This window comes from Canis lupus, chromosome 8 (genome assembly GCF_011100685.1).
Source record: "Canis lupus familiaris isolate Mischka breed German Shepherd chromosome 8, alternate assembly UU_Cfam_GSD_1.0, whole genome shotgun sequence".
NCBI lineage: Eukaryota > Metazoa > Chordata > Mammalia > Carnivora > Canidae > Canis > Canis lupus.
Window position 1 is genome coordinate 54,075,302 of NC_049229.1, and position 12,725 is coordinate 54,088,026.

The following is a 12,725-nucleotide window of genomic DNA, read 5'->3' on the forward strand; positions in this document are numbered from 1 at the left end:
TACAGGATAACCAGAGGTGGATTCTTTATTTCACAAGTTTCAAGATACAGTACAAAACGAATCTGTACATCTCTCTATTAACAGGATTTGTTTACACAATTATATTACACTTCACCAGCCTTTATACCGTATTTAATTAAATACAAAATAAATTTACAAAAAAGTCTACCATGGTGTTCCTTCCAATGCCAGCTTATGGTCTTTTAAACTTCTCCTAAATATTGATAGTGGTTATACCTTGATCGTATTTGACATTATGATTTCTTTTCTTAAATCAAAGAGACTAGTGTCAGCTTGTCTGTCATTCAGACAGGAAAAACAGTGCATGTGAGATGACTTCCTGCACATAATCAGGACATCCTCATGCACACACAAACAGAGTTTTGCTTCTGCAAATAGTCACTTTAAAATACAAATCATTTTTACTCAGGATATTTTAGACTTTCTTGAAATACCAAGTGAAAGGAGAAATTTAGCATCAAGAACTACTATACCTGAAAAATCAGGTAGTGTCTTAGATAATGTGGTGTTCAAAAATTTTGTATTTTCACTTATATTGGAGAGCAATGACTGAGGATGAAGATTTTCATGAAAACAGAAGTTTCTTTTGCCTTATTGCTTGCATTCTTCTGGTCACAATATTGTGCAACACATATTAAATTCACTTCTAGAACAAATACTAGCTGTCGTCAGGGCAAAAGAAGCCCACACTGCTCTTCTTGGCAGGTATAGGGGCTGTTTATCTGACACTGTTCTGAAATGTGCATGTGAAACGTTAGTCCAAACCTCTGTAAAGGAAGTTTTTTTGCAGATGGAACTAGTCAGTAATACATATACTACACACATGAAGAGTTGTGGTCTCCACTCACAGGCTTGCATGCATACTTCCAAAACACTGGTTTGAAGAACAAATATGAGAACCAAAGAAAGGAGGGAAAAATGAAGCAAAAGAAAAAAAAAATCCTATACAAAATACTTAAGTTTCCTGGAGGCAACAGCAGCTCCTTAATTAAATAAAGCATCAGATCATGGCCAGATCATCACAGAAGTTTCGACAACTTCTCAATGGTACAGAGCTAGCTCAGCTTAGCAGTAAAACTTCCACAAATTAATTAACCTTATATGCACAAGGTAAATCCTCAAGCGTACTACAGTAAATGATTCAAAGTAAATCTCATTTAAGTGTTAAAATAAGGAAGTTCGGAAAAAAAGGCTTTTCCTTTTTCTGTGCCATTGAATATTAACCAAAAATAAAATAAGCCTTATTCAGAAAACAAAAACTTCAAACACAGAAAGAAAACAAAACAAAACAAAATCCCAAACACCAATGCTACCTTTGTAACATAAAACAGAAGCAAAGGGATGGTCTCAAGACTGAAATAGTTGACTAACCACAAACCGAACGCAGAGGAGAATATAAGCTAAGTACTACTGTCCTCACCTTCGAAGGCAGGAAGACAGGCTAGAGGGGTCAGGAGACAGGCTACCACGGAGAAAGAGAAGCTGCACTCAATCTGCTAACTCTAAATTCTAACATTAAAACTCCTGAATCCCGGAGTTAATTTAATGTCACTGACATTAACTAGCTTTAGTTACTGTCATTTGATTCAAATGGATGCCATTTGATTAGGTAAGTATTGAGCATTATTTTAGGAGAAACACCAAACCCAGTTCCTACTTGCCTAGGTATTATGTCCCATGAACAGAAAACGAGGAGGAAGCAAGGTATTTGTAAATATACTGTTCAAATTTCCAGGAGCAAGTGACCCGGGGGTGGGGTGGGGGGTCAAGCAGGAAGTGGAAACAAGCCACAAAGAGGCTGCTTGGAATATCAGTAATAAAAAGGACACGGCAAGTAGTGGTAAACGAACAGGGAGTTTGTTATTGCATGAAGAGCACGACGGCGCTTTCCCATCTGGCTTCAGGTAGTGCACACTGCTTTAGGAAATGTCTTTTCAAAGCACGAGTGGAGGGAAGTAAAGGTAGAGATTAAAAAAAATCAGATGGATGGCTAGAGGGGGAGAAAGGGAAGTTCAGTCATCTTGGAGGGTCTTAACACATTTAAATACATTAAAACGGTTCCTTGGAAATGAAATGTGGCCGCTCCTGTGAACTATCCTCATCTATGAAGGGTGGCGGGGAAAGGTCAACTGCACTCGAATCTCAGGGTAAGAGGTCAAAGCTGTCTAACTAAGAGCTGCCCAAAACAACACGATGCTCTCGAGGCTCAGACTTGCTACCTCTCAGATAAGCTTTTACACACATGGTTCTGTGGCCACCTCTTCAAATTTGGAAGCAATTAAACAGGAGTCAAGTTTGCTTACCAGGTTTCTCGTAATCCTCCAAAACACACACAGAAAGCCTACGACTTCACATTCAAAGCCTTCATGTTCATCACAGACTAATTAACTCTAGTTCTAAATACAATGCCGACTTCAAAAACCAAAGTCTTGCAACTCTACAGGTAATACACTCTTCAAGTTTTCTGGCAGGTGAGGGATTATGGAGCAAGAGTAGAAAGGTTGTTATAAACAGGTTGAGGTCAGGAGGCATAGAAAGCCTGCTCAGATAAGAACGTAGTCTCAGACTAGATGTAGGCTGGTGAATGCCACCATCTGACAATAAAAAGAAATACAAATTCGGCTTAAGTTTAAATTTCTTCCTTTGTATGATATGTGATGTCCTCGCTTTTCTTTGTTGTTGCTGTGCTCCACACTATTTAACCAGGCAATTCTCAAGGGGCACAGCCTTGATCTTCCTCAAGTTACCAGTTGGAAGCTGGTGAATATGACAGCTAAGGACGTGGCTGACTTTCTACCGGAATAGAAAACTGCTGAAGTAAAAATCACCCTGAACAGTATGAACAGGCTTTGGCTTTCCTCAACCACTGAGTTTAATGCATCTTAGAGTCTCTGAGCTTGTTTTATACTGGGAGTCACTCGATGCCACATCCTGGCAATATCATTTCAGATCTAAAGACTTCAGGGGGGTGAGATCTGTTCTTTTGTGGTAGAAATACAAAGTGAGATCCTGGGAACAAATGCTTCATCTTTGGGGGAAAAGTGTCTATCATCTTGGTACCCTACCTAGAGTTCTTTACCACTGTTTTCTAGTTTCTCCCACTTAGTCCATCCTCTGGCTTCTGGATCAAGGCTCTGTATACTCAAAACAAACAAGCAAATTACATTGAGTAAGTGGGGGCAATGTCACATGTTAGCTCAAGGAGTCAGTTCACAATGTTTTATATATTCCATTCCAGAGAAGTGAGGTTCACATAAAACTCTTTAACACGCCTTTCAGTCTGTGAAGGAGAGAAGTATGGGATAAAGTGTGACAATCATCAATAAGAAACCTCCCCGCCTTCCCTTTTAAAATAACAAATATGTTCAATATGTATACTTGCATGTGGATTGGTAAAAGTTTCTCAGTTATTGCAGTTCTGAAACACTTTGATTTTTTTTTTTTTTTTTTTTTTTTACTTAAAAGGCAAGTTCTATTTTCAGACTTTCAAACATGTTAAGGTTAAACTTGCAACTAACTGGTTTTTCCTTTTTACAGTGATCAGTTTTTAGTGTTGATGCACAAGACCTTAGAGGTGGTTGATAGAAGAACTTATGCACATTGAGAGAATGACTGAAAAGGACCCGAGAGAGACAGCTGGGTGCAGCAGACATTTGAGTGTCTCACATGTTTCCAGAAAAAAAAAGGGGACGGGAGAGGAAGCCATTGAGAGTTGTTATTCCACACGGCACTGAAACAAACATTCAACTCAGTGTAGGTAAGAGTTACTTATCCCTGAAAATAAAGGCATCAGATTCTAAGCAGCTTTAGGAATTCAATGCTTCTTGTGCCTCTTCCAGGAGGTGACCGCTGATCCGAAGTTCTAAATCAAATGCAAGTGTTCTCAGCAGACAATATCCTTGGTTGTCACTGATCAAGGCTGGACATGGTGGCTGTTACTGGGGTGGCTGCTGCTCTGGTGGCCCCTCCTGCTGTGGCGGCCCCGGCCGTGGTCCTGGAGGCCTGGGGAGAGGCATGTCCTGGTGCTGCCTCTGCCTGTAAGCTATAACTGTTCCCAAGAGCAACGCGATGATGGTCATGAGGTAAAGGTCCCACTCAGGTCCCAAAAGCTGGTCCATGTCAAGCTGGGTGAACATATCTCGAATCTTAATGAGAATAAGAATAAAAAACACTGTGATCACTAAAATGTCAGGGAAGGAACTAGGAAAAAAGTAACATCACAAATTATACATGAATACGGAACTTATTAAAGTAATTGGTTTTAGGAACATTTTGCAATGTGATTAAACAAAAAAGCTTTAAAAAGCCTTCAGGAACTTTTATAATAATATGCCTCAGGAACAGAGTTATTATTTTGTCATAGTAGGTGCTACAAAGTGTCTGACAGGGTTCCTTTCCATCAGTAGTCCAATCTACTCATTTTCTACCATTTCTCACAGAAAATACTTGCACGGGATACTAAACAGTGGAGAGCCGAGGGGGGACAACAATCAGTACCTTGGCCGCCTGTTACCTGTCTGTTCTGACAGCACACCAGCTGAAGAGTCCTGTTCTGATGACAGCAAAGCACTTCACTTCTCTCATGTAACTGGAGATGGCAGGAATTCCAACGTTTAAGAGCTGCATGACTAATGCTTTTTAAATAGGATTTCACTAAATATTTAACATCTGAATTTAAACTCAAAAGATAGTTATGTTCTTAGTCTAGGAGACTTCATTTTAGTGTCACTTAAGTCATTTCTGGTATCTGTGGACTGCTACCTACCTCCAAAGGAAATAAACATAAGATATAATTCTTTATATTTAAGTAAAGTTATATTTAAAAAGGTCCCCATAAGGGCACCTGGATGGCTCAGGCAGTAAAACATCTGCTTTTGGCTCAGGTCATGATCCTGGAGTCCTGGGATCAAGTCCCATGTCTGGCTTCCTGCTAAGTGGGGAGTGTGTTTCTTCCTTTGCCCTTCCCCTGCTCATGCTCTCTCTCTCAAAAAACAAAACAAAAAACCAAAAACAAACTTAAAAAAAATAAATAAAAGGTCCTCATAATATATATTTGCAGGTGCAGGTGCTAAATTTTTTGGGGAAAAGATTATAAGAAATTATTAACTGTGTTTCCTGGAGTGGGACCTGTGATAGGAGATTCGGTGTTTTCTGTACCGTCTGACTTTCTCACCATCAATACTTATTTACTCTCTCTTTTTTTTTAGTTGGAATAGCTATGTGGTAAGATTTTGGAGCATTTTATTCTCTTTTTTATACTTCTTTATTAAAAAAAAAAAAACAAGACAATGCACTTAGTATGGCATATCGCATGACCCAATCCTAGATCATCAGCAGTTTCTTAGTCCTACAAACTGTGAGAGACAAGGGACTGAAACAAGCATGAGAGAAAGTGAGCGAGAGGGGGAGAGAGAGAGAGGGCGAGCACAGGCTGCTACACTGTTGTTAGCTTTTCAGTTAAAGGAACAATGATTGTTTCCATTAGTGGAGGGTACAGCACTCGGCTCATGCTATCAAGTGATTATAAATTTAAATTTACCATTACAAATGTATAAGCACTTGGGAGGGCGGAGCCCCACACCTCCAGTCCTCTGGGGCGCCATGCATGGAGGACCTCAGGTAGTGCAGGACAGAGTTGCAAAAAGGAGCACTATGGATCCCAATTATATCTGTATCGCACAGGATGAAAAGCCTGTTCTGGAACCTAATGCTGAAATGGTGTATCAACCAATCCTGAACAATGATAACAAGTAGTTAAAATATCATCTTGTTCTGGTCTGGAGTGAATTAAACTTAAATAGCCCTTGTTTCTGCAGACATTTTAGGACTTTCAGAGTTAAATCCCATACCAGTCAATCCATTATAAGGCAGTATAGGTAAACCAAATGTAAAACTGGAGACCCCACGGGCACTTACCTGTAAATACGGATAACGAAGCTCAGTAGTTTTGAAAGGGATGGGGAACCCACCTCTTATTCGGGTTCTAACATTAGCTATTTAAGTAGTTCAAGGTATTTGTACAGAAGAAAGTTCTGGTGCTGTTTTAAACAAGTTTCACACTATCAGAAGAATTTGAAGTCCAACAGCCTGGGCAGGTTTTCAGGTTCTACTTCTTTCCCTTTTTAAAAATTCTCTTTTTAAGGGACTGGTCTAAGTCACTGGAGGCAGTCATCTGATTTATTGTTTACTGAATTTAGTTAGCTACTGTTTCAAATTGCCAAGGGTTAGTCCCATTTTCTCTAGCCCAGAAGACACATGCATCAATGAAAACTGCTTTAGCACCTGGAACCTACCTCCAAACATACTGCTCTATGGCTACATTCACCCCACACTTGATGCAGTCCCCTCGTACTTCACTTGGGGGAAGAAGGGAAAGGACCAGACACTTGCAGGACATTCCTCCCCTCTCCCTGAACTTTTAAAATACAAACCTCTAGACTGAGCAGCTTATATCATTTATATTTTAATTAAGAGGCACGGAGGGGTGCCTAGATGGCTCAGTCAGTTAAGTAGCCAACTCAGTTTCAGCTCAGGTCATGATCTCAGAGTCCTGGGATTGAGCCCCACATCAGGCTCCTCGCTCAGTGGGAGCTCTGCTTGAGGATTATCTCTCTCCCCCTCACGCCATTCATGTATGCTCTATGGCCCTCTAAAATAAATAGATAAATCTTAAAAAAAAAAAAAAAAAGGGCATGGAACACTTACATTTGTTTCCCGTATGTACTGCAAGAAATATACCACACCCAGTTTGCATAGTGCTAGGAAGACTGGTACTTGGGCGTCTGGGCTGGCTTCAGCTGCCATGTCATAAAAACGTTTTGCAAGGTGAATATCCTATAATATAGGTAATAAACCAAAATTCATCTTTTGTTAAAATAAGTAAAAATAATATTATTTAGTTTATATATTCAGTTATCAATTTATGTATTTAGAACATTTATTTCACCTTTCAAGTTTTCATTTTAAAATTTCCCTTACCTAATGGAAAAACTCAACCTATAATTGGGTAATATTTCTTTAATTATCTAACTGCTTAATTTTGAAAAATTTAGCTGAAAAGTATTAAAGTTTAACTCATGTTCCTCCTGTCTGACACCCTCTTTGCTGTGTATATGTGCTGCATACAGCTACCTACCTATGTATAACAGGTTTATCTGAAGATTCCCGGGGTGACCTATAAGTCTCAAGTTAATTTTTCCTACTTAAAATTTCAGTCACTATAAGCGATTTCTGGTTTCAGTTTGGAGCAGTGATCTTTCAAACTTGGTAACATGCTCACAATTTTTCAAAGGGTACTTGCATGGAGAGTGTTAAGGAACTTGCATTCTGCATTTCCCTGCCTTAGACATATTTCTGTAAAAGGTGAAACAAGTCATATGGATTCTGGCCCAGACTAGAGTGTTCTGCATACAGATAAATGCAGAATGGCACAGTAGGACATTGTGAAATTTTCATTTTACAACCTCACTTTTTCCATGCCCTATTGTCAAAGAAGACCAAACTCCAAGGAAAGAATTCCATGAAACATGGGAAAGAAAGGCTAAACATTAAGAACTTTCCCAACATAGTTCAATATAAGCAGTTACTTTCAACGATTCCCTAAACTGTCACTAGAGTGTGTCATTACTTAAAAAGAAGGATTTCTTCTGTACTAACAATAACAGTATAGTTTGATTTTTCAAAAAATGTAACAAGCTTTTCTTTTTTTGGACTATCACATTTTTTAAGATCATGGATCAAACTTTATGTGATAACATCAACTTTTGTGTAAGTGATTTAACAGGGTAACTAAATCTTATTAATTACATCCCAAATTATTCTATATAAACAATAATCATTTAATCCTTAATATTCTTTTAGCTGTACTAGACGCTGGACTGAGTAGTTTTCAGTAGTATGAATGCTTATTTAAAAAATGGGAAAAAATAGGAAAAGGAGATCATAATGTTGTAAAAACTAATGGAATCATTCTGATTTTAATACATGATTAATTATTCTTTAAAGTTGCATTCCATAGTTCCCTACTCGCATTCTTATAAAAGAAATACTGTGCTTTTTATCATTGTCATCTATTCAAGAATTTATATAAGCTATACATATTACAAATTAAATTATGAGAATGCACACTGATTAATTTTCTTGGCTTCTGATCTATTATAAAAACACACTGTTAAGAGTTCTATTACTTTAATTTTGATTGCTTTCCGTAAATTATGAAGTGTATTCCATAAAAACCATAACGTATGTGCAATCTTTATATTAGTCATCAAACACATTAATTTTATTGGAATTAAAAAAAATGAAGTCAGACTTGCTGACAGAAGCGAAATCTGATCTGACTGACTGGTCTGACAATTAAGAGAGGCTTCGTTCGGTAACTCAATAATATGGTAGAGATCACCTACAAGCTGAATGCACTTTGCCTGCAGTTCCAGAGTCCTGATAAAACTACATTCAAGTATCTAATATTAATATAAGTGTAAAATAAAAAACTATACATACTGGAATTAAAAACATTAATATGCAAATGTGGTAAAACAAAAGGCACTTGGACAAAAACTTAGTGCATTAGCAAAATGAAAATGAACAACTTGCCCTTAAGTATATTAGGTCAATAGAGTGTCTCTAAGTGACAGAGTTATAACAGAATCAGTTATTTGATCAACCTTGGTCAAGTCTTTCGGCACTCCACCCAGAAACTGAGAAAGCGAACAACTCCAGTAACTAGGGGATGAATACATCTTTTGCAACCCTCTAGTTTCCAATTCTTTGCTTTCAATAAGATTGAAGGGGGACTTAACCAAACTGTCAATGATAGATCATTGAAAATAATGTGAATCACTCTGATTTGGGGCATATGTTATAGACTAAATGTTTGTGTCCTCCCTAAATTTTTAGGTGGAAATTCTACTCCCTCAGGTGATGGCTGGGATTAGAAGGTGAGGTCTCTGAGAGTTACCACCATTAGATGAGGTTATTAGGGCAGAGCTCTCATGAATGGAATCAGCATCCTTAAGAGTCTTTAAGTGCTTGCTGCTTCCTTCTTGCTCTTTCCTTAGGTAAGGACAAAAGCTAGAAGACAGCTGTCTCTGGCCCAGGAAGCAGGGCCTCACCAGACACCAAATCCACAGCCACCCTGCACTTCAACTTCTCAGCCTCTAAAACTGTGAGAAATTATGTTGTTTAAGCCACCTAATCTACGGTATTCTGTTATTGCAGCCCAAAAGAAGACAGCACATACTCGTAAAGCAGTTTAAGGAATTAAGCGAACTTGCTATAGGAAGATTCTTCCCATTCCATAAATTTGTTTATATGAACAAGATTCCAGTCATACATTTATAAAAATGATACATGAAATTAATGCCTAATCTACTCAGTGATTCTTAAACTAATTTTTAGAAGATGCTCCATTCATCTCATTAAAAGATGTTTTCAATAACTACCGCAAAAAGTAAAATTTTAGTGAAATTTATATTCTGTTGATTCATTCAATACTGTATTGATAATTAACCAACTTATGACTAATAATATCTCATGAATTTTTCTTATCACTTAGAGTATATAGGAAATAAAATTTAAAGTTTAACATACTTTTTTTTTAACATACTTTGTTTCAAATAAGTATGATCCAGTGATCAATAAAGGAGCTAAGCATTAAAAACACTGCATTAGTATGCAATGCTAGGGGAATAATGGACTGAAAATATAAACTCAGGAAGAAAAAAAGATACCATTTTAATGAGCTTGCTGAGCTTGCTGTGTATTTAAAAAAATGAAGGTATCAAAATTTTGTTATTTAGAGTAATTTAGTCATTTTATTTTAAAAAGTACTCGTGTGGGCAGCCCAGGTGGCTCAGTAGTTTAGCACCGCCTTTAGCCTAGGGTGTGATCCTGGAGACTCGGGATCGAGTCCACGTCAGGCTCCCTGCACGGAGCCTGCTTCTCCCTCTGTGTCTCTGCCTCTCTCTCTCTCCTTTCTGTTTCTCATGAATAAATAAATAAAATATTAAAAAAAAAAAAACTACTGGTGCTTAGAATAGCTAGAATTTATATCCTGTGGAGCTTACAATGAAAAGTTTTCAATGTCAAATTAAAAAGCACAGCTTTTAAACACAGTTTTTCAAAATTCCCTTAGGGTATACAGGCAAAAACTTAAGGCCATGGGGTCTAAAGAAAGTTATAATTCATTAAGAAGGCATAGACTTAGAAATATGTTTATCAATGCAAACATCTTAATTTATTTCTCAATAATTTAGAAACAACAGAATTTGGCTGGAGATGGACAGTTTTTCAAACAAGGAGTTCCATTTAAATGAATCTGTTTTTGGCTTACTATCCTAAATATAGCTAGCAGTGTGTATCTGACAGCAACAGGCATGTGTCCAATGACAAGAGAGATGTAAGGATCAGCTTCTGAAAAATTACAAAACTGTCTCATTACTTAGTGCTTAACATCTGAGCACATTCCAAAGAAAGCCTATATTCTAATAAAAATGTAGACGATTCCCCCAAATCACAATTATATCATTCAGACATTTATTTTGAATCCCCGCTCACCTGTTTAATGCCTAGTCCTTTCTCATGCATATATCCCAGATTAAACATAGCTTGTGCACTGTGTTGCTGCTCAGATGCTAGGCGATAATGAATAAATGCAGTCTCGTAGTCTACGTCAGTGCCAAAGCCATAGAAATGGTAGTCTCCAAGCTTAATTCTAGCCACGGTATAGCCTTAAACAAAAATTAAATGCAAAACTGCCAATAAATAAAGGGTGTTTAAAACAGACCAAACTACTATTATTTCTCCTCCTGTTAACATGCATACATAAAACAGAATTCTAATTTGCAGTACATTAAACTTTACAACAAATCCTTCAGCCAAGCTATAAATTCAATAAAGATTTAAACTAGAGGTGTTGCTCTTCTGAAGAAGGCTTTGTAATAGTCAGGGAAGGGTAAAACAAAGTAGGTGGTAATCCCTATTTCATGATAATATTCTTCAAGTGAACATATTCTAGTCTGTCATGCCATTTACATTGTGAAGTGGTTCAACTGGACCACTGTTTGGGTTTGAAGAAGGGACAGCCAAGCAATGTTGAAAGGAGTATGTGAGAAAGGTTAAAATCTTTTGGGGTTTTAGGCTAGTATTTTGTTATACGTTCTATTCAATTCTCATTTTACACAGAATACTGGTCTCAAGCTAAAAACCAAAGAATAAGCCATAACATGATATCAATGTCCAGTACAAAGACCTGGCAATTCAATTCAGAAACCCAGGGACTGGAACTTCTGTTTTAAGAATAAATCAGTCCTGGGCAGCCCCGGTGGCGCAGCAGTTTAGCACCGCCTGCAGCCTGGGGTGTGATCCTGGAGACCCGGGATCAAGTCCCACATCGGGCTCCCCGCATGGAGCCTGCTTCTCCCTCTGCCTGTGTCTCTGCCTCTTTGCCTGCCTCTCTCTCTCTCTGCCTCTGAATAAATAAATTAAAAAAAAAAAAAAAAGAATAAATCAGTCCTGATGCAAACAAGTTAAGCAATAGTTGGTCTGTCTGCTTAATTTTAAGTTGATGAATGACATTATTTAATTTTTTTTTGAGATAAGAAAACAAAATGGAAACAGTAAAGAAAAGTCCATGGGTGGAACTCTTCTCTACAATGCAGTGGCCACTCACCCTGAGAGGCAGCCCTGTTCCAATGCAGCAAAGCTCTAGGGTAAGTCTCGTTCTCCCCCACGATGGTTGCTTCCCCTATGGGGGAGATGAAGTAAATACATACCAGGCAATTAAGGACAGGCACTAGACTTTTAGGCTTCATTTATAAGTCAGGGTGGCTATGTAGAACATAATTTAAACAAGAATTGTGATATGACAAAAGTTAAATGAAGAAAACATTGTATTGACGTTAAACTAGTATGAGAATAAAATACTGAGTTTAAAGGAATCACTGCCTCCATCCAGGACAACACTACTTGCTGCAAAATGCTGTATCCACAGAACTAATTAGGAGACTAACTACTGAGCCACTTCTAAGGATCTACGTACCACTGGAGAAGCAATGTTCTTCTACCTGCTGTATTTTGAAAAATGGACTTACTGAAAGCAGTTAATTTTGTGACAAATGGCAAATCCATTTCTACTGTCAACTCTAACATATTAAACTAACTTGGTTGGCTTAGGGAGCTGAGGGAAATTACTTGAGCACCTGTGTTGTTATGGTCTATTTACAACAATAAAGAAGTTTCTTTGTGGCTTTTCTCTTTAAGCACAAACAGGTTACCCGAGATATTCTACAGCCAAGGCAGGCCCACACTGAACCTTACTCTGATCGAGAATGAAGGCTGCATTGCTCTGTGCCACTTCATAGCCTTGTTCGGCCAGCAGGAGGTACTGGATCACTGCGGCGTTGTAGTCGCCATCTTTATAGCTATTATAGGCCGTCATAAGCCTCTCGGACCAACGGCCTCGTTCACACACATTCTTAAACAACTGCGAGAATAGGAAAGAAAAAAAAAAGAACCCGGTAAGAAAATAAGGAACATCTGCCAGAAAATCAGTTCTGCACTTTGGCTACAAGTGACTATTAAGCTACCTTTCTGAATCTTTGGCAGCTTTATTAAACATATACGAAGTCTGCGATATTTATTTGAAGCTTTCAGTTAGTCTTTAGACGAGGTTTATAAAAATAATTGTGAACAGTTACATACCA

At 37.9% G+C, this 12,725-nt stretch overlaps 1 protein-coding gene across 2 annotated transcripts in view; it reads right to left on the reverse strand.

Annotated features, from left to right (window-relative positions):
* The window catches only part of SEL1L (SEL1L adaptor subunit of ERAD E3 ubiquitin ligase), a 56,858-nt gene continuing 44,133 nt past the window's right edge, over positions 1–12,725 (reverse strand). Inside the window, exons 17-22 of one of the 2 annotated variants that reach the window (XM_038545485.1) lie at positions 12,340–12,505; positions 11,693–11,767; positions 10,579–10,751; positions 6,727–6,855; positions 4,535–4,609; positions 1–4,166 (exon numbers count right to left, since the gene is read on the reverse strand). In XM_038545485.1, coding sequence (XP_038401413.1) covers positions 3,957–4,166; positions 4,535–4,609; positions 6,727–6,855; positions 10,579–10,751; positions 11,693–11,767; positions 12,340–12,505 — 828 coding nt within the window. In that variant the 3' untranslated portion in view covers positions 1–3,956. The remainder of the gene's footprint in view (positions 4,167–4,534; positions 4,610–6,726; positions 6,856–10,578; positions 10,752–11,692; positions 11,768–12,339; positions 12,506–12,725) is intronic. The other variant, XM_038545486.1, reaches the window with a different exon arrangement.